The sequence below is a fragment of the Podarcis erhardii genome, assembly GCF_964252035.2.
Source record: "Podarcis erhardii genome assembly, chromosome: 1".
In the NCBI taxonomy this organism is placed as follows: Eukaryota; Metazoa; Chordata; class Lepidosauria; order Squamata; family Lacertidae; genus Podarcis; species Podarcis erhardii.
In genome coordinates this window covers 107943409-107966280 of record NC_138497.1, presented here as the reverse complement: position 1 = coordinate 107966280, position 22872 = coordinate 107943409, and the positions used below count along the sequence as shown (strand labels likewise).

General features: G+C 39.6%; 1 protein-coding gene and 1 long non-coding RNA gene across 2 annotated transcripts in view; one reads left to right on the top strand and one right to left on the bottom strand.

The window, feature by feature from the left end:
- PKP4 (plakophilin 4) overlaps window positions 1-22872 on the bottom strand; it is a 92486-nt gene that overhangs the window by 35712 nt on the left and 33902 nt on the right. The window contains exons 3-4 of the mRNA XM_081874269.1: window positions 14632-14744; window positions 1639-1673 (exon numbers count right to left, since the gene is read on the bottom strand). Of these exons, the coding sequence (XP_081730395.1) occupies window positions 1639-1673; window positions 14632-14744 (148 nt within the window). The remainder of the gene's footprint in view (window positions 1-1638; window positions 1674-14631; window positions 14745-22872) is intronic.
- Window positions 9888-22492, top strand: LOC309348728. Its single transcript, XR_014159523.1, has 5 exons — window positions 9888-10751; window positions 11151-11230; window positions 15322-15678; window positions 20941-21071; window positions 22323-22492. It is a non-coding gene; the product is annotated as an uncharacterized lncRNA (long non-coding RNA).

Genomic DNA, 22872 nt, shown 5'->3' with positions numbered 1-22872 from the left:
GCAAGATAGCCAGCAAATATTCCTTACAACGAATGGAGAATGCAAAGTTAGGGACATCTCAGTTGTACGTCAATGTCAAATAATCCTGAAGATGTGCACTAGGATTATAGTTTTGACCTAATAAGTCCAGCTACTAAGGAGGAAGAGCCAATAACATTTAGATCCATGAAGGAAGAGCATTTTAATTTAATACATTTTAAAATAAAGCATGCTCACCCTGAGAATTAGCTCAAAATGTGCCTGCCAAATAAAAGTACCATATAACTAATTTTAAAGACCCATTCTAAGTAAACTTTCCACTTGTGTTTTCCAGGTCAGCAATCCCCCACACTGCATAGAAAACCTTTTGTGAAGTGTCTTTCAACAACTACGGTATTTGTCATAGGACATGACTATTTTAAAGGGAGAAAAACAATCAGAAGTCTTAGGTGTGCTACCGTAACCACAATTTTGTTTAGCTGGAAAACATTGTACTGTATAAAGGTTTTGGTGAAGCCAGATAAATCCTTTCCACATACTAGCAAAGAGTTTTATTACAGCACTTGTTTTTATTTATCAAAAACACTTATATCCTACATTTCTTTGCGCAGTTTAAGGTGGCTAAAAACAGAAATAATAAAAGTGCAAGGAAAACCAATTAAATGTAAGAAAAATGAACAAAAAGTAGCAAGGGACAAATGAAAAACATCAGAAGTAAAAAAATATCAGAAACAGAGTAAGACAATAAGGTAGCCCAGGCTACTGATCTATAATGTTACAACTGTGGCTTTTAAGCATCCTACCCCACAAGGTATCATTTCTGCACTAGTGTGGCTACAAAGGAACTCCTGCATGTTTCACAGGATTCTGGGGCACATTCTGCTGCACACACTAAGTTGTTGAGTGGTACCAATCACGCTCTTAGCCCCACAAGCTAAGAGTGCGCTATGAAACCATGAATATGAAACACATTGCAGAATATTCAATATTGGCATAATGCTTTTCATGTAGCTTATCTTCCATTACTGATTTTCTAGGAATACAGTTTGAAAATCACTGCATTATAATTATACTTAGAATGATAGTTCAGTAATAGAACGTTTGTAGGCAGATGTATCATACAAGAAGAACACCATTTAATTTAACTGACGTAGCAACAAAAATGCTAAGGCTATCGTATATTCTTGCGTTCACATTTACAAATTGTGATGCTATATACAAACAATGAAACAGACACCTAAGCAGTCATCGCAGATGATGGTGTTTACTGGGTGAATGAGTTTTTCTCCCCTCTACACAATACAACTGTAAGAATAAGAAGTCACATGAAATGGCCCACACGTTAGCAAACTGTGAGCGGAACAATAGACTGTGATCACTTTAATGAATACACACTGCAAGAAAATCTGTAAAAAGTAAGCCTTGCAAGTATGTCACTGTAAGATATATCAGAAGAACACCATTTTTGGCAAAAGGTAGTTTTGAATTTTTAAAAGTAGTTTATATTCTAAAAAAAATTCCGATATGAATGAATATATATATATATATATATATATATATATATATATATATATTGCAAACAACTGCCAAATTTGAAGGGAAACTCATGAAATATGTAGCATTTGTACAGGGTACACCAAACATACAAGACAACTGTACCTGCAGATCTCCAGGGAAACGACTTTTCAGTAGAGCTATAGAAAAGAAAAGAAACACAATATCTTCAATTCCTTCAAATGTTTTCCCCGCCCCTTTTGTTTTATAAACACATAGCACAATCAGCAACCTATTGGTGGATGGCTTCCACTAGAGTTCAACAGAGTACAATTTCTCCCTTCTACGTCCTTGGTATATGCTCACTGATAAGTGCTTCAGGGTGGCTGGGGAATGGCACTCCCTACACACAGTAACTAATAAGTGAGTTTACTGGATGTATGTATGACAGGCCCACAATGACCTCCCATTCCATCTCCAAAATTATCCACTACATTGCCTTCATACGTTGAACCTTACAGGGCTTTGGGGGATGCCTCTCCACATGGGTGCATAATACGAAACAGAACTGATTCCATACAGCCAGTCACTCAAACCTGCAATCCTTTGTAATCAAGGGAAATGTAGAAGATGCAACTTTGGTTGAAAGGGATTCTCCATTAAGAACAGCGGATGACAAAATCATGAGAACCTTGTTGTGCATATGGTGAAGAAATCTCCAATGAAGCAAAGGAAGACACCTGCTCACCCACAGCTCTAGATGCACACTCAAACATGTGCAGAACAACAGGTCTGGTGTGTCACCAGCTGTATCACTTATATTAATTGTTTGTGTGAAATTAACACAGTGTTAGGAATGCAGTAATAAATTATAAACCATCATTCTAAAGTTAAGTACATTTAAAGTTCTTTCAGTTTCAATTTAAGGCAGATTACAACCATAGTTTTCATCAGCTATTTTTTTTATTTTTTATTTAAAAAGCAGTATTCCTTCTCTCTGGCATGCTGAATAATTTAAAACAATTTATGTAATAAAAATGTTCACTGCACGAACATGATTCATTTATGTAAATGTGTTTACTCTTTATACTAGAACCTTTCGTTACTACAATTATGCTTTTAAAGAATCCAATTTCAAAATCAGTTTCGCTCAGATGACAATATGTATCAAACTACATACATAACATACACAGAAGAAAATAATCACATTAAATGTTTAGATCTATTTACATGTCAAAGTAAAATTAGAAAGAAAACCGCTTAATTTATTTTGACTTTATTTACAGACTGGCAGTCAGTGCAAGAAAATATTTTGGTGCCGCACTTTCTCATGCATAAATTCATACAAATGTGCTCCCCTTTTATAAACATTCAATACCAAACTTTCCACAAGGAAGGCACTAATAAGAACAGAATGAAAGGCAATGTGGAGAGTTTCTGCTCACTTCTGTTTAACTGCATTAAGATTAGGAGTCAAATCTCCAATATAAAAGTTAACTGTGCCTGATATAAGTGCCTTGGTAACATTTACTGGGAGAATTCTTTGGCACAGCATTTCGGCACTTTCAGTCTAAATTATCACTTCCACCCAGGGCATTTCTGGAATTGTCAAGGCAACTAACGAGAAAGAATGGTCACAGCCTCTCCAGCAGATCGATAATGCCCATAGATATGAATCTTCATCACTCCCTACTCAAATATTTTTGATAGACTTGAGAGATCTAATGATCTCATGAGAAGATGCATTTCTGAATAAGAATGCTATTACAATTGCAATACTAGCTGCTAACTGAAAGCTTAATTACATCTGTAGCTTAATTACATGCACCCAAAACGAACGAACAAAAAAAAAGCTCTCATTAACTGAGGCCTTTTGTCTTTCAAACACAGCCATTGATGCTGAACAAATTACCCTGTATAGTTACAGATCAAATTCAGGAAGATGTGTAGTGTCTGAAGGAGCAGCCAAAGGATTTCAGGTACGCAAGGAATGGGCCAAAGCTATGCTAAACTGTTACATTTCCAGCAGAGATGTCCCTCTGATGGCTTATCACCCTCTCCTTCCTCTCAGATTTCCTGTTTTCTTGCTCTTCATTTATAAATAAATCGGGAAGTTGCATATGCACAAATATGAGAGTGGGGGAGAATATGAGAAAGAAGAACCACTGCCATATCTGAAGTGGTGTCATCTTGTTTACACAAGAGAAGATGTATCTTAAAATTTGATGCACGGTGATATGTTTCCAGCATAAACTGGGGGTGGGTGGGAGAAAGGTGCACATCTCCTACTACCACTATGACTAGCAAGTCCACAGGTATCCCAACCACTAAGGAAAGGCAACCAGATATCAGAAATTGATTGCCATGTGTCATAACAGTATTTTTCACTCATTATGTGCATGGAGTATGACTGCCACATAAGGAGGCAGTGATGCATCAAAAGGTCTGAGACTCTGTGCAACTCAACAGGCATGGATTGGCATGGTTTATATTAGAAGGTGTGCAAGCATTTATTCGCTGGTATATTTACTAACCGCTTCAGCAGACAAGAGTGCCAGCCAACCCAAGCTATGCCCAGCTAAAGTGAAAATAATCAGTTTACTACCTATATAGTAGGCAAGCATGGGACTGCTAGTTTTGATTCTGTACTGTGGGGATATTCAAAGTTTTTTTCTTTTAACTGTGTAGTTCTGCTCTAAGCCCATCAACACCTACACTCCAGATGGGTCTTGTTAACTGAGTAAAGCATGACCTTCTATCATTGCACAGTGTGACAGAATTTCTAGCAGTTGCATCACAAAAAGTGTTCCTATAAGATTTATTTCTGAAAGGTTCCCATGTTAAATACAGGGGCAAAGGGAAGATGGACCAGGTCATTTCATTTGCTGACTCATTTGCTATATAAAACAGTCATTTTCAAATCCAGGAACACAGTTCACCCCCAATTACAACATGAGATCCTCTTTATTTAAAATAATAATAATAATGTGTCCATTGTTTTCACGTCTCCTTTAACCTCATCTCCCATTCTTCTCTGAAAAAAGACCCTTTTAAAAAAGGGATGGGGAACTTATCATTGGCCATGTTGGACTGTGACCAATGTAGCTGGATTCTACCAACATGTGGGGGAATGATACAATCTTAGGTCATGACACAATCCCTTGTAGGTCCTGACCCATAAACTGAAAACCAAAGCTGTAATGTTTGCTTAGGCAGCCCATCAGATGCTTGTCCCTGATGATAAAAACAAGCCTATTTTGAAGGCTAACAGCTGCCCCTTTCTTCCTCTTCCACCCCATCAAACTCATAGACTGGAAAAAACAGCTTATGTAATTCATATAAAAATGTAATGAATGCAACAGTCACTTAATGAATACTGTATAAAACAAATGGGATGTGTATGCTAAAATACATTTAGATGGATTATAGTACAATGGCAGGCTTCGGGGCTGGAATGACAGTGGGGAAGGCATATATAATAAAGAACACCTCATTAACCTTTAGAAAATGAACAAAATTTCTTAGCCAAACATAACCCATTTAATACTAAAGACACAACCAATTAATTCTGAAAATCGGCAAAAATATTTTAATAGACATATTAAAAAGAGAATTTCCAAAGGGTGTATACACACTGCTTTTCGAAATTACCTTAATACTCACTTACATGTTATCTAGATTGCTGAATTGATAGGGAAAGTAATTTTTATTGTTACTACATGACGGAGTATGAATGAATATCACTTCCTCTATTTGCAAAGTTCAAGGGTATGTGCTGTCTAAAATTCACAACCAAGAGAAAGGCACTGCAGCCTGCGGGGGAGGGCAAAGGTTTGCAGAAATAGAAATTTAAAAAGGGCCCCAAAAATCCCTAAGGGGGGGGGAATCTCAAAACAGCCCAGAGAGTATTGAGCATGTTCAGTAGCCACGGAACAATGACTCAGTCAGAAAGGAAATACAGTGGTACCTTGGGTTACAAACACCTCGGGTTACAAATACTTCAGGTTACAGACTCTGCTAACCCGGAAGTAGTACCTCGGGTTAAGAACTTTACCTCAGGATGAGAACAGAAATCATGTGGCAGCAGCGGGAGGCCCCATTAGCGAAAGCGCGCCTCAGGTTAAGAACAGACCTCCGGAACAAATTAAGTTCATAACCAGAGGTACCACTGTGTGGAAAGGAGGGGCAGGAATCGTTTGGATGGTTCAGTGTGTCTGGTGAAAAGGAAGGTATGCTTGGGCATCAAACCACAATGCCTCTCACCAGTGACTGGATAAGCTCTGCCACAAGCAGTTCACGCCATGGTGAACCTCAACAATGGTCAACCCCGGCTGTCAAACTACAGTCATCAACCAGCAGGTGTGCTGGCTGTTGATCATGTGGAGTCATGGCCAATGCCTGTGCCAAACCTTTTGCACTGTGATCAATAAAATTGTGCCCTAATTTAATTCAACACCAGTTTGTGTATGTCGTCATTTCTGCCTGCTCCTGTACCCTTCCAACTCACTTGGGGCTGCCATGTAGATCTTTTGGAACTGATGTTATGATTCCTTCCAAGTATACCACTTAATGTCCTGCTGCCACATTTTGCACTAATTGAAGCTTTCAGGTTGTCTTCAAGGGTAGCCCCACAGCGACCCCTTTGGGAAGTTACTAGAGTGTGGATAACTGTGGCAACACTACTCCTGTCCAGAAATGGTTGTAGCTGCTGAAGCTGGTTGAAAGGCACTCCATGCCACTGAGTTCACCTGAGCATTCAGTTACAATGCTGAATCTAGTACAACTCCAAGCTACAAGTTTTGGCTATCAGCCCCTGACTGGGCTGCTGTACAGAAAGTGTTGCCCTCTAAGATCCCTTAAGGGGATTCCCTATTGGGCTGGTACAGAATGCTCCTCCTTACTAAGGAGTCTGTTTGCTTCCAAGTCCATTCAAGGTTCTGGTAGCTTACCTTTGAAGCCTTAAATGATTTGGCACCCAAATACTTGAAGGAGCACCTCACCCTATACTAGCCTTCTGTGTCTCTGGGTGAAGTTTGTTATGCATCAATGAAGGATACAACCTCCTCTGTGGTGGCACAACCTTCTCTGTAATGGTACAACTGGTGCAAAGCATTATACAGTGGTACCAGTGGTACCTCGGGTTAAGTACTTAATTTGTTCCGGAGGTCCGTACTTAACCTGAAACTGTTCTTAACCTGAAGCACCACTTTAGCTAATGGGGCCTCCTGCTGCCGCCGTGCCGCTGGAGCACAATTTCTGTTCTCATCCTGAAGCAAAGTTCTTAATCTGAAGCACTATTTCTGGGTTAGTGGAGTCTGCAACCTGAAGCGTATGTAACCTGAAGCGTATGTAACCCGAGGTACCACTGTATTCATTTTGGTGCTATGTCAAAATTTACTTATTCGCCCAGGCATTTTAACATTTGAGTTTTTGTAATTTGTTCTGCTGTGTTTATCTAGGTGGTTATTATTATTATTTTATAATGATGGTATTTTTAGCTTTAATTGCATTATATTTTTAAAATTTATTTTAGTATATGCACACTGCTCTGGAATCTTTGTAGGTGAAGGCTGGGCTAGAAGCATTTCAAATCAATAAATCTATGCAACCCTGGTCCATGATGCATAGCTCAATATAGAGGCCCTGTGGTGTGGGGAAGTTCTTTATGCAGATTTATAGAAGCATAGGACCTAGATATTGTGATATGCATTAGACTGTCTAAAAAGCCTTCATGATTTGGCCTTTTCACCCCATGTCTTTAGGCGCCAGGCAAAAACATTTGTCCATATCAGCCTTTGGCTGATTAAACCGTCTATGACCTTTTAAATCTGTTTTTAGGGGCATAAGGGTTATTGGTTTTTTATTGTATTGTAGTTTTCATTTTGTATTTTTGTGTTGTGAACCACTCTGTCATGTTCAGATGAAGGGTGGTATACAAATTTAATAAATAACAGTAACAAACAAACAAACAACAATTCCCCAATAACATAACACATTAACAAAATGCTTTTCAACAGGATGAAGATATTCAGATGATGGGCATATTCACTGGACCAAACCCCACTACATTAAGGTATACATTCAGGTATGTCAAGCATTCAGCTAATATGCTGAATGTCTGGCTAGAACTTTTTCAACCAATACACACAGAGACAGCTGAGGTATTCAGTTTTTGGAACTTTCCAAATACAGTACTCAATTTATTGAGTTTAACACTTCACTGGCCTACTGCAGGAGTTCTTTACTTCCAATATAAATCAAAATAATGTTCTGTTTTTATTGGTGTGGAACAAGAAATGATCGGCTACAAATAACAAAATAAACTACCCCACTAGTTTTGGAAGCTATTCAGTCTGAATTCTTCATAATGCCACAGTATTAGGTTTGTTGCAGCCAGCTTGAATGCTTCAGTTTAATAGGAACACTGGGTAAATTACCTAAAGCATAAATGCTCTACAGGAGATTTAGATATACATTTTTAATTCCAGCTGGTGGGGACCATTACAATTTGGATTTTTACATCCCAGAGGAAATTGACTTGTGGCATAAAATGTTTGTGAACAGAATGGCAATGAGTAGAAGTAATTAAAAATGGCTGCTTCAAGAGCTCTGCTTCAGTGAACTGCTCCAAATAAACTACACTTCTAGAGATGTACTTCTCCAGTATTCACTGGCTGGAACTGGCTGGCTGTTTACTGTACTCTTCCTCTTTTAAAGCAAGCATAATAATAATAATAATAATAATAATAATAATAATAATAATCCTATAAGCTTTCATACAATACTTTATATTTCAATCTGTGACCAGCACACTTGGCTTAAGAGACAACCCTTTTCTGATATTAGCTAAGAACATTTATTGTGTCTTTGTGTAAATGAGCATATAGGCCATTACGTTTCATTTCAATCCAACCATCGATGAAACATGGAGAAGTTTCAGAGATGGAAGGCTTGAAAGCTGGCTCCAAAACCAATCTAACTACTCCTTTACAAATCTGGGGTTGCTGGGAGACTTGAGATCAGGGAAAGGACCGTCTAGGGTTTTTCCAGACCTCACTATTTTTGAGTGAGCGGTCCTTTGTTGATGCATGCAACAGACCATAGACAGCTGTAAAGGGGGAATTGGAGACATTTTGTGGAAGGTGGCCATTAGCCCAAAGGACTCAAAATTGAACATCCACATACAGAACGACACTGGATATTAGTTTCAAGGAAAGGGTAACTGGGTGATAAGAAGAGCAATCATCATGCTCAAACCTGGCTGTAACAGGATGTTTGGAAGCAAGCCTACTATTTATCAGCCCCAGAGGTTGCAGCACAGGTAGCATTCAGGCTTTAAGCAAAAGTCTAGCCTTTAGTCAAAAGTTTGCTATGTTCGGACTCTTCCACTCCTAGTATGTGTATATGCAACGTAAGCACTGATGAACAAGAACAGTCCCTGGCCACCTGCTTTGAATCTGTTTGTACATATTTTGTATGCCTGATGCATACAGCAGCAAATAGCTATGGTCACTATCTTTAAGAGTTAAAGTACAATAACTTTCAGGAGCTGAAGTTCAAATACAGCTGCTGAAATATTATTAATTTATATAAGACTCATATACAATTCACATTTATAAAATATGAAGCAACTCAGGAAAAGCAATAGTCCACAGAAATTTGCTTGGCTTAGTACCCAGGACTTGCTGCACATCCCTTTCCCTCTGGCACATGTAAAAGGCGCAATAGGGTCTCTTGCTTCTGCTGAGGTTCAAAGAAGGCAAGATGCCTACTGTTTCTTGACTCCTCCATACCACAGCAGAGTGAAAGCCAGGGGAAGGGGATGTAAGCTGTGAAGTGTCCTAGCAAGAAGAGCCTCAGAGGACCTGGCCTTTTGTAAGCAGATGCCTGGACACCTGCTTAGTTGCCAAATTCAAGATTTGAGATATGCACCGGGGGGGGCAGTGCATCAGAAACTGAGCAAAGGTATAACCAAAGCTCTTATGACTATATCCAGGCTTCCTCAAAAGCGGCCCTCCAGATGCTTTGAGACTACAATTCCCATCATCCCTGGCCACTGGTCCTGCTAGCTAGGGATCATGGGAGTTGTAGGCCAAAAAACATCTGGAGGGCCGAGTTTGAGGAAGCCTGACTATATCTATTTTAGAAATGCATTACAAATAAAAACATATTTAGTGACTGAAAGAGGGCTACAATAGGAGTTAAAAAACTAGTGCTGCAATCTCACACTCCCTAATTATTTAGACCTGTGGCTGATGAGGTGCAAAGGGTGCCTTGTGGACACTGCTATTGCTTCCTTGCCAGCACTTGCTTAATTCACTGGGGGAGAATTAGAGGCTCGAGTGACTGTAATGGAAGAATGAGTCAAATGTCTGAGCCATAAGTTGAGACATTTCAGAAGCGATGTTTACGGATTCCCTGGTTCTTCACTGCAACCTGTTGTGTTACCTAATTACCTTTATACACAGCTGATCTCAAATGTTGTTTCTACCACTGTATGATACTATTTAGAGCAGCCTTCCTCAATCAGTGGTTCTTCAGATGTTGCTACAACCTCCATCAGCTGCACCCATCTTGGTCAGGGATGATGGGAGTTGCCGGTCAAACCATCTGGAGGTCACCAGGTTGGGGAAGGCTGCTGTACAGCATCTACTCAAATCCAAAAAACTAACTGTCATTTGAACATATTTAAAAGGCAATGTAGCAAAGAATGAGTTCCCTGATAGTTGTGCATCAAATCTGCTTTTGATTTCAAGCATACCACTGAATGTCTTAAACACAGGTTCCATGGGAGTAATTAAAATGTTTCTGTGTTTTGGATGAAGGGTGGTACACAATTTTAATTTTTAAAAAAATTATATACATCATTGAGAGCGAGGCCTACCAAACAGAATAGGTGTTGTGAATATCCAATCAGTTAAGCAGTTTGCCAAGAGCGTGTAGCACAATTTGTAGGAAATAAGTGCAACAGAACGCTCCCACACTTGTGATTTCCAGCATACTACCTCGGACACTGGAGGAATAACATAGCCTTATCCTCCATCTGTCCAATCCTCTTTTAAAGTTATACATCTTGGTCACCATTCACTACACCAGTGTGAAGTAGTACCTCCTACAGGCTAATTTATGAGACGTACCGTTTGATTGCATTGTGATGCTGTGTTTAGCTTCAAATTGTAACTAAGGAGGCATTTGCTCCAGCAGATTCCAGCTTCCGGAGACATCTGGCCCTGAAGGCCCCCAGATACGCTTCTAACCAAGACAGGCTGTTTCTTTTTGTAGGTAACAGTTCTAAATGTTTAGGGCTGATCTGGTGGGGATGAGAACATTTAATGAACTGTCCAATCCACAGTATGCATTTGAAATCGTAAAAGAACCCTTCATGTTATTTATTCATCTTCCTACAAATATAAATCTCAAACTATGTGGTATCGAGTCCCCCCCCCCAATCCAAAAGATGCGCCAGAGCTAGAAAAATATATTAGATGTATACAGCCTAGCAAGCACTCATCCTGTAGAAAATGTTGACCAACAAGATTTAGAGCCAAATTGCTGCTGACAAATTTCCAAGATACATCTCACTTAACGGTTTCCCTCCGGCCCGTTCCTTCCATTACTTACTGTATTATAGGAAAATATTCACAAATCGACATGTGATTTTTCAAACGCTCTTACAGATTAATGCCGTCAAATGGTGAAGAAGACATGAAATATGCTAACAAGGAGACAAAAATTAATGGACAGTGACCCAGTTCAGGTGATTATTTAGGCTTAATAAGTCTAGATATAAACAAGTGTTTTGCCCATTCCAACAGACCATTCATGTAAATTGCAATTAAACCAGGAAGCCTCTAACCATAATTTCTTATTTTGTCTGAACCAGGAAACTATAATTGTCTGCTCTGGAGCAAGCTAGGATATGAAGACATTAATTGAAGTCAGTTTAATATTAAATCAAATTTAGAACATGATTTGACATCCTGGCTTATTCTGGAGCTGGTAACCATAGTTTCCCAGTTTGTATGAAGCAGGAAACTGCAACCAATTAGAAACATATTGTTATAACTGCAGCTCACAGAAAAGGAGGAATGAAGGGACTGCATGTGTAGGCAAAAGGCTCATTCATTTCTCTGCTTATTAAGCACCATAGTGATTATCCAAATGTCACCATTATCTCCACTAATTTCACATGCAATACAACTGAACAAAATATGGTGTTGTATATGCATATTTATCATCTGTCCTGTGTGTGTGGACATCATTCTAAGATGCTTTTCAATCTCATGCACACTTAGTAACTCCATTGATTGAAAACTCAAAGAGATCACATGCGTAATGAAAGGAATACTTGTGCACATTGGGCTATTTTCATTTTATGCCAGCCACTCAGTTATCAAACCTAAACATGAACATTTCAGCCTTTCATTTCTTCTTTAAACTCCTCTACATTGTGCCACTCTTTCCAGTGATTATGGAAATCTTGCCACTAGGTGAGCAGCTAGGTGCTTGGCTAGAAAAATAGCTGCTTCTGAATTTTTGACAGGTTACATAAAATACATGCATGAAAAATTGATTTAATTTTCCTGCTAATGATTTTTCCTAAGCCTCTATTACCTTAATTATCTGGACAGCCACCTATTAAACAAGAATGATCAGTATCACTTGTTTGTTGCAGATGTTGATAGGTATAAAGTGTAATATTGCATTATAGGAACAAGAGGAATACATGGAAAGCACCAAGAAAGCAATAAGTACATTCTAACTCATGAGAACCCAAGTTGCTTTTGTTTGTTCCATCTATTTTAGCTTCAGTGCAGTGTTGTGTTCTGACTATTTGAGGTCCTATTTTGCTGTGCCTCCCCTGCCCCTCCCTCCAGTTTATACAGGACAACCTCCACAAAACTTTGTTGTGGACTTGCCTCTCTGACTTGATTACAACAGTAATCTTGTGATGGTGTGAAGCTAGTATGAACTAGTGTAAACTCCACACTTTGATTGTGAAGCATGTTTTGGCTCACTGAAGGCAGAGGTGCATGTGGATAGCTTGGTTGGTGCTGATAAAGCCAAGGTTGCAGGTTCGATCCTGGTATGGGACAGCTACATATTCATGCATTGCAAGCGGGGTGGACTAGATGATCCTCAGAGTTCCTTCCAACTCTATGATTCTATGACCTCCAGGCAGAAATTACCATCCAGCACTTCCGGGTATGGTTCTATGATTGATTTTTTTATTTTTATTTTTACCTATGTATTTCTATCTGGTCTTCTCAAATAAGTTGCTCAAGGTGGCTCACATTAAAAAACAAAAAGCCAACACACCAGTTTTAAGGATCTTAACACAACAGAATAAAGCAAGTAGCGAAGGCAAAATATGACACCTGAAAGATAACACCAATGCCAGCAGGACCTCTCTGAAGCAGAAGCAGCTATACCAAAGAAGGCACACTAGCACATCCACTAAAAAAGCCTTCTCTTTGTCTCTAAGCTACCCAATATTGACCTTCCATGCATTGGAATTTATTATTTCCAAGGATGAAAAGGAACCTGCACATCTTCAAAATACTGTATCATCCATTCATTAAGCAATCCAGAACTGCTTTTGAGAACTAGCTCTATTTTTTCACACATTTGCCACACATTTAATAATAATAATAATAATAATAATAATAATAATAATAATAATAATAATAATAATTGTACCCCACCGATCTGGCTGTGTTTCCCAAACCACTCTTATTTTTTTGCTTTTTGCTTATTGTTTAAATTGTGGATATAACAGAACAGAACACTTTAAGGCATTGCCCCTTCTCCACGTACGTGGAGGCATCTGTACAGCTTCTGTTCTCCAGGAGAATAACAACTGACACATTTTAATTCCAGGCCCAAACCAAACTTGAACTGCCTTCTGGATGAATAAAAGAGGTTGATCCAGTCCAATATTATGATTTCAAATTTTGTCAGCCAGATGATCCCTAAGTTCACAAGATCACTTGCAAAGGCAAAATCATGCAAAATCAGAACAACTTCTGGAACAGGAACTGCCCCTGCCATCCTAGATCTTGCAAAAACTCATGTGACATCACAGAGCCCAGCAAACAAGATGGAGGGCCTAAAAGCTATTTTTGTGCTGGGAAATCTCTATGTGGAAAGATCTTTTAAGCCCTTGGCCTTCTTACCAGTTTCTGGGAGGTTCCTGTGAGATCTCCGATGGTCCTGCGAGATTTCACGAGAACCTCCAGAGCCTATCAAGCAAGGCTCTCCTGCCTCTTTCTTCCTTTTCATTTATTTTTCAGCAGCCCACATAAAGCTATAATCACATAAATGAAATCCACGTAAGTGACAGCTCCAGTGTATCTGAGGAGGGGCAGGGAGCCATTGAGGCAGGAGTGTTCTACTTCATAAGTCTCTTGCTCATGCTGGGATGCTGCCTGCAGTTTGGGGGTCCTTACTCCAAAGGAGATGGCAGGAGAAAAGCAGAGGAAGACAGTTAGTGGGGCAGGGTGCTTACCAGGAGGGAAAGGGGTGAGATGACAGCAAGGTTGCTGTGGTGTAAACACAGTGCCAGTACCATAGTCCTTTTCACCAAGGGACACCCAGAAAAGTGTCAAAAGGTATTTTACTAATGTATCTGATCCTATAAATCAGAAATCTAGGGAAGGAGAGGAATGGTAAAATTCTCACACGTAAAAGGATTCTGATGATCAGCTTACTAAACGAGAACCTGCACACAGCGGAAAGTTACTTCTCCATAAATGGTTAACTGCAGCCACCCAAGCATACATTCATTGTTTGTTGGGTTGACCATCTGGAGAGTAATCAAGCAACCAAAAGTCCTACAGTATAAAATCCAGTGCTTTTTTTCTGGGGGGACGGGACGCATACCCCTAAACATTTTGTGAATCTAAGTTTGGCCTCATTGAGGGGCAGTATTTCAATATGCATAGGACCCCTAAACATTTTTTAAGGGGGAAAAAAGCACTGATAAAATCCAATAATCTCAAGTAGCCATTCGCAAAAATAACTGTAACATCAATCAGTGACAAATACAATGCTCACACATTAAAAGAGAATCTGAGATTGCACAAAGTGCGATGAAATAAATGTTTGTTACAAGTACATAAATGACAGTTTGGGAATTAAAGACTCCAGGATGTGTACCTTGTGCTTGCAATGCTCGGTGATTCTGCTCCAAGCCTGCATCTTTCTAACTGACTGGCAACAATCTGCCTTTCCACCTCAAGCTCTCTGGTGAGCCTTTGAAACTGGAGCTCCTGTAATTAAAAAGAAAAAGAATTTTAAAATTATATATATATATATGTGTGTGTGTGTGTGTGTGTGCGCGCGCGCGCGTGTGTGTGTGTGCGTGTGTGTGCGTGTGCACGCGCTGTGGGTAGGATAAAAGAAATATATTAGTCCACACATCTCAAAGCAAATAAAGGAATTAAAGTGAACTAAAAATAAGAAACAAAACCCCTTTTCCTATTAGTATGTCATCTGAAAAATCAGTACACATCCATGAGCAAGGACTTGCTTACCACCCCTTAAAGGCTCCTCAAAAGTTAGCCTGAGGATGCTTAGTTACCGAAAAATATGGCCTAGTAGGATTAATGTCACTTTAGCATACAGCTGAATGTGCCAAGGTACACATACTAAGTTTTTATGGCTTGAAAGCAGTTTATGATTCACTACCATAATCACTGGAGTGAGGTGTTTTACAAGGGAAGAAATATGGCAGCCTCTGTGCAAAAGGTTCACAGGCCAAGTTGGCAACTAGTTGCTTAAATAAGGGTCATACTTTGAAATGATAAGCAAGGGCTGAATAGCTTTCACTTGTTTACCTCTGTGCAGGCCAAGTCATAGGCTGCTGAATGGTGTCAACGGTAGAGGTTTTGGAAAAAGCATTCTCCTTATATGTACATCAGCTGCTCATTCCTGTTTCCCAAGATGAGAAGACTTCCATCATCCATCCATCTCGGGAATCAGTGTTTGAAAAAAAACGTTACCATGTGCCACTCAACTACCTCTCTTTTTCTCTCCCCCTCTCTCTCTTGTGGAGCTCAATAAAGGAATTAGGATGTTTTAGGGTTTTCTTTTCCCTAAAAGCTATCAAGAACATATCTCAATGCAACCGAAAATTGTGCGACTATACATTTTTCTCCCATAAAATTACACCACCAGTTCCTGCTGCTACAAATCCATTTCAAGGTAATATTAGAAAAAGACATTGCAATTTTTAAAAAAACAACTCTTCATATAATACTGAACTCCATTCGCAAATGTTTTGTCGCTTTGGGTGTTTGCTCTTTAAATTTTATAGGAGTAGTGTGGAAACAAAGGCCATAATCAAAAGCAGAAGATTCCCAAAAATTTGCAGGGCAGTTACTTAATTATTAGAGAACTTGCACATGGCCAAGCAGGTTCTGAGTCCATTCTTCTATAGCCCCTGCCCTGCCGCCATGTGTTTCGCTTTGAGTTCCATCAGATGTTCCCCTGGCCAACATGGCTAATGGAACTTCCTTCCCTGGATCACTTTCAGTACTGAACCCTTTCTACAAATCACCTTTTAATTACAACTTCGAACAAATTCTGGAGCAGGAGTGCTAACCTGCAGTCATCTAGATAATGTTGGGCTCCAGTTCCCATCAGCCCTAGCCAGCTTGGCCAAAGGTCAGGGATTAAGGAAGTTGTATGTATTCCAGCAACATCTAAGGCCCACAGGTTTCCCAAGCTAGTTGTAGAGGTAGCTCTTCTGTCACACGTGGACTGTAATACTATCCTCAGAAGTGTGGCAGAAGTGCTCACCTAACCTCCCATCCTTTCACTGTTGCTGCTTACCGGGAGGTCATCACAATGTTTTTGCAGTGGTAAGCAGCAGTGACGCAACTGATTGGAGGTCAGGTGAGTGCTGTTGCCCCAGCTTGCCTTCTGCTATCGATTACCATGTATTTAAAAAGCCTATACCTAAGTTTTTCTAACAGAGGTATGTGTCTTGTTTGGACTGGCCAACTTGGATGCATGTTGCCAACAGTCTATGCCAGCTGAGAATCAACATTTGGAAGCCAAGTCCATCTGGCAATTCAATATCTGTGCCAAGTCAGTATTGGTTAGAATGTCCTTTCGTCTGCCTTTTTAGTCCAGTCACGTTTCTGTTCTGATTTCTAGGATAAATCTGCTTATTAGTTCACTTGCTCCTCGGTTGTTTATTAAGCTTAAACCACATCATTTTATTTCAAAAGTTGAGGAGAGGTGTAAGAAGGAGGCTGTAAAAGCCACCTAAGTTTAGAAAAGTCAATATGACAGTCAATTTTACTCTTCACAGCTGGTTAATTCCCAACAGCCTTCACAGACCTGGGCAACCTAAAGGTGTGGTGATTATTATAAGAATGAGATCTGTTTGACCTTGTGTTAGAGCAAAGTGTGTTGAACCAAAAGAGTTCGTGCACCTACATATGTTATTTGCTTGACACAAACAGAACAGCTAATTATTCTTTGATCCAATGGTAAAATACTCCCCACCCCCTTTTCTTCCACAAGAAATAGCCCCCAAGGCTAGAAAAATTCAAGACATCTAATTGCCCAAACACCTATAAATTTTTTGTTGGCTTCCAGGAATATTCTGGTTTCTAAACATTTCTACCAGGCATCTAAAAGGAGCCCAGATGAAATATCTCCATCTTCTATCTTTTTAGAAAATTGACAGATTCACATAAGTAAAGTTCAGTGTTATTAACATATGACAGTAAAGTTATCTGGCTGCAAACTTCGATCAGAAGGAAAATGAATGTTAATAGTTCCAATTAATCCTCTAATAAGCTTCGTACACGCACAATAAAATGGTGTTGAGTATATCATTTGTGTTGAAGGGTTTAAATCTTTTTACTGGCATTTATAGACAAGGTCAGACTTCAGAACAAACAAACATCCATTATACATCATGTAACAGCCATCCATAAAATAAATTTAATGGATGTTAGAATGTCAGCCATTAAAATGGTGATTACTTGAAGACTGTGCATAAGCCCCTGGTCTCTAAAATACAGTAGCCACGTATTCAAGTTGTTGAGCTTTTTTTGGCCAAACTTGCTGAGAGTTTTATTTTGCGAAATCACAAGAAGAAGTTTTAGAGCTCCCTCCCCCCAAAATCACCACTTCTGATATGGGTTGCCATATGTCCAGATTTTTCCAGACATTGAAGAATGGGCAAGTTTCATTGATTTAAAGAACTATTGTAAACAAACGCATTAGCAGGATTAATATAAAACCAAGCAGTTAAAAGGTGATTTGGGGGGGGGGAGTAGATAGAATTATAATAATAAAAAGATGTCAAGGGGGGAGGTGCACTTTAATTAAACAGTTTCTCTATGTAACCAGAGAAGGAGTAGAGGGAAGTTGAAATGAAGGATACACATATAAAGGAAGATTAAAGGTAAAGATAAAGATTATTATTGTTAAATTTAAAACTGAAAAAAATAATAATAAATACATACTTAAGGGGTATCTGAAAACTTTCTCGCATCTACATTTAAAATGTAGGATGCCAATGTTTCGTTTCCCCTATATATTGCTTAGCTTGGTCTTTCAGGAGCTGTAAATTCGAAACAAGATTCCTAAATCTACAGCACACTTAATTTACCTTTACTTAAAGAACTAATATTTGCACCAGCTGGAAGGACAGCAGTGCTTATCACTTCATGAAGCCTGAAAGCCAGTATTTGTTTCAGTGTTCATGGCTATGCTTTCCTCACTGCTGTACCACTGATATTCTAATGTGTCTATGGCACACTGTACACCAGATAGGCATGCACAAGCTCACATCTATCACTATGGCAGAAAATTTGATTATAAGAATGTGCACAACACGGAGAGAACAGATTGGCCTCTATTAGCCTGTGCAAATCAAAAGTGATTCTATCAGCTTCTGCCTCAATTCCTCATCCTTAAAAAAAGTTGTCACTGGGTTGCATGTAAGTAATCAGTAGCAGTTGCAGTACTAGTAAAACGTTTTTAAAACTCTGCAAAGAGATGCTACTTGAATTCAAGATCTCTGTTCAAAAATGTGGCTCGTCTACTAAGGAAAGTTGCATATTAATGGAGGAGAAAGTGATCAAAGACTTACCTATAAGACAAAAGGATAAGAACATAACTCAAATCTCATGAATTTGAAAGCAGCAGTAAAGACATCCCACACTAAAACATCCCTAACTAATCAGAACCCTAGGAATAATTAGGATAACAAGCAAATTTGAGTTTAATTGGGTTTTAAAAGCCTTTTCACTAATGTACACTTACAATAATTATACTCAGACAAATGTTGCTTGCTACAGTATGTTGGCATAAATATTTACAGGTCAAGCTCATATCATTCAAGAGTGTGATTCACCTCTTTCTGCAAGTAACCAGTATAGCTGTTGTTCAGATGATCTCAAGTTTATTAAGTCTGGATATACATGAGACTTTTGACCACACAACCCCCCCACAACCCCCCTTCGTGTGTTGGTGCACACTGCTCAAAATACCATGTCTCACTTCTCCCACGTCACACAGGATGTTATTGCATGCAAACCTGGGCTCATGGTTTGGTTTTCTCCATACAAGCCACAAGCAGAAACCAAAAAACAAGTCATAAACCCAGGTTTGTACATAATGACAAACCAGAATCTCCCTAGTCTGGTTCCTCCCCGATGCAGCAGGAACAGGGAAGGAGTGAAGTGCAAACTTTTGAGAAGTGCGCACCAGCATGCTGCTCATTCACACTAAATCACAGGTTGTTTTAAGTATGGTTTAATATGCCAGGTTAAATGGGCCATGATTTATAAAGTCATCTCTTAAACCCATCACCTTGCACAGACTATATCCATGCGGTATAGCTTTCCTCAATATAAAGGTAAAAGGCAAAGGACCCCTGGACAGTTAGGTCCAGTAGAATTTGACTATGGGGTGGGGCGCTCATCTTGCTTTTTAAGATGAGGGAGCCAGAGTTTGTCCAGACAGTTTTCTGGGTCATGTGGCCAGCATGACTAAACTGCTACCGGAGCAGCAGGACACTGTGACAGAAGCCAGAGTGCACGGAAACGCCATTTACTTTCCCACTGCAGCAGTACCTATTTATCGACTGGCATTGACGTGCTTTCAAACTGCTAGGTTGGCAGGAGCAGGGACACAGCAATGGGAGCTCACCTGTTGCTGCTCCTTGTGCATCCTAGTGAAAGATAATGGGCACCATCTCGGTCGGGGGGGGGAGCGGGTGTCTCTCAGCACCCACAAAATTTCCACTGTGGGTGCCCAGCCAGGTGACCCAACATGTCACATGTGTGACATCACATGGTGCAACATAAGAACGAGCTCCACAGGACACATGCACGACGACAGTGGGCTCCAATAGAGGCCCTGCGTCAGAAGCCCCGGCCCAGTCTCTGTGGCAGTGTCAGACAGCAAGTAGAGGCAAAGCAGTGGGTGGCAGCAGGCAAGTAGCGCACGCATGATGTCATCTCACATTGCGCGCACATGATGGTGCGAGTGACGTCAATCTGAAGCCCAAGTCCGCACCTCTGTGAAAGATGATCACTAGATACTTGACCCTTAAATTTTTTACCTCAGAAACAACGCTGAACAAAACAAGAATGTAGTCGACTCTGCTCCCATTGTTGGAGAAATATACAGTCATACCTCGGGTTGAATACGCTTCAAGTTGAGCATGTTCGTTTTGCGCTCCGCGGCAACCCGGAAGTAACAGAGCGTGTTACTTCCGGGTTTCGCCGCTTGCGCATGCGCAGACGCTCAAAATGACATCATGCACAGAAGCAGCAAAAAGCGACGCGCATGTGTGCAGACGTGCCTTCATTAGTTACGTTTGCTTCTAGATGAGAACGGGGCTCCGTTCATATCTAGAGGTACCACTGTACAAAAGTGGCTTTTTAAAAAATCCATCTAAGTGATGTAACAGATGCCTATAGGTTTCTATTCGCACCTGTGTCTCCATCCAGGCAAATAAGATCCAGGCAAATATCATCATGGTCCAAAGGCACATTCTACTCATGAAAAGTACTCAAGGAGGGCACAGAGCAGGATCAGCAAGAGTTGTGTCCTGTAGAGAGTCACAAGAGCCAGACACAGTGGCCTGGAGGGTCACATTCAGACCCCAGGGTTGAGGTTCCCCACTCCTGTTATATGTAATGAAATGCAGAATTCACCAGTTATTTATTCACAAATCTACCCTAAGAAATTTACACCATTTGTACTAAAAGGATTGTGGTTACTCATTCATTCATTATCCCTACACATTAAAATCCCCAAACAACAAAATATCTGGTCTTTGTATGCTTTCTCAATATACAATAGTACTTGCTTAAAACCCTCTTAACTTGGTGGTTTATTGATTTAAGGGAAATCAATAAATTCCTGAAGTATTTTTCCCTAACAGTTTACTTATGCCCATTATTTGTTAATTTTAAAGTATTTTGTCTACAGTATATCTGAATATCTGCAGAAATGAGAACAGCCTCTCCCACAACTATACTTGGATACTTTAAAAGCTGAGAGAGACAGTATCCTAAAACCTCACAGATGGGCAGTATAAATATTTATAAGCCAAGTTTCTGGTAAGCAAAATAAGTCAAATGGTTTCACATAGGAAATAAATTCAGGATCGATAGCCTCTTCTTTTTTGCTCATCCTGCTATACTCCAAGAGGAAATAACCAAGTACTCAGATTGATCTAGGAAGCCTGCAATGTCTTAAAAAATACCCTTCCACTGTTCTTCTGACCTGTACAATTACACTTATAATCTGATCTTTGTTACAATTTTGAAGGGGGCTAATCTAATTCATATGATTCCAAATATCAATAGACTGAGTATTCATCTCTCTTACCAACAGAAGGAAACTTCAATAATAGTTCGGAATTATTTCTTTTTAACTGAAACTGACAAAGGGCAGGGGCAACTTTCTGCAGATTCCTCTAAGCAGGTTTGCCAGATCCTTTTATTAACATACCGTATTTTTCCGTGTATAACACGCCCCCCAATGTATAATACGACCCCTATTTTTGGGGACTCAAATTTATGAAAATGGGGGAAGATGACGTCCGTGTATAAGACAACTCCCATTTTTTAAACATTATTTTAGAGTAAAAAAAACCCTAGTCTTATACACAGAAAAGTACGGTATTTTCTGAATATTTAATTTCCCAGGGACAGTTATCAGTTTTATTATGGGGGGGAGGGAACCAAGGGATCTCTAACGAAGTTTATTTGACTGATTCCTTATATAAATTAAAAACAGTTTGAACATCTTCGAGGGCACATTCCATGGGATTAGAATTGGTAGGATTACCAGAGTTTGCCAATTGTTCTTCTGTTCAAATTAACCACTGCTTGTTTTGACACCCTAACGAAGACAAACTGTGTTCATTATAACTATTGTTTGTTGAAATAGTTTTACAAAACTACGGTGTTCTTTGCACATCACACTAAGCCAAACTTTGGCTTAGTGCTAATATGAAGGCCCTAGGAGATGAGCTTGCAGCCATTTTCCTCCTCCCCAGTCCTTTTTTACTGCCGTGCTGCTATCATAATTAGTCTGGAGACAGCTTGACGATGAAGCCCTGGTTTCAGTGTTAGTTGCAGTTGCCAAACAGAATGTTTAGTTGCCATTTGGGGGCAAGATGGCCCTGAAGTCCTATTTTTCAAATGATAGACTGACTGAGATTGATTATCAGTTAAACATCTGGCTAGTTCAGATGACAACATTGAGCTAGGTTAAGAATGTTGTGAACTTAAAGAAGAAAAGTCACTTTACCCAGGGATAGTTCACATATATATATTGACCTATTCCTACCTCTTTTTCTTAAGGGTGACAGTTCAGGGAATGGAGGTGCCTTATGGAGCTGGTCTTTCGGCAAAGCTGATGGAATGAGCCTTGCTTCTCATCTCTCCTACTGAAACTGTGGAATGGCTACAAGTGCCATTTTGTTCAGAGCTGTTACCTGGATCAATATTTAAATAACTGAGTGTTCGATATACTACTTTTCTCCTAGCTGTAGTTGATAATATACAACACCAATATACACTGTCACAACACTATGAAATTTCTGTCTCGAGGCACCAAAACAAAAAGGATCTCTTGCTTGGGAAACAGCCAATACCAGAGTATTCTATATCAGTGCTCCCTAGTCAAAAGAGTGCTTTCAACGGAACTGAGCAAAATAAGCAAAGCAAGCAAAGCAACCCGTAACCCAGCTGTTGACACCCACCAAACATGGACCATGTTTACACATTATGGTGGCCATAATGTAAAAGGTTTTTTTTTTAATTATTCAAAATTCTATAGAACTTTATATCAAGCACTCCAATCAATATTGAGCTATTTTTCATTAATTATAGCAAGCATAACCAAAAGCAA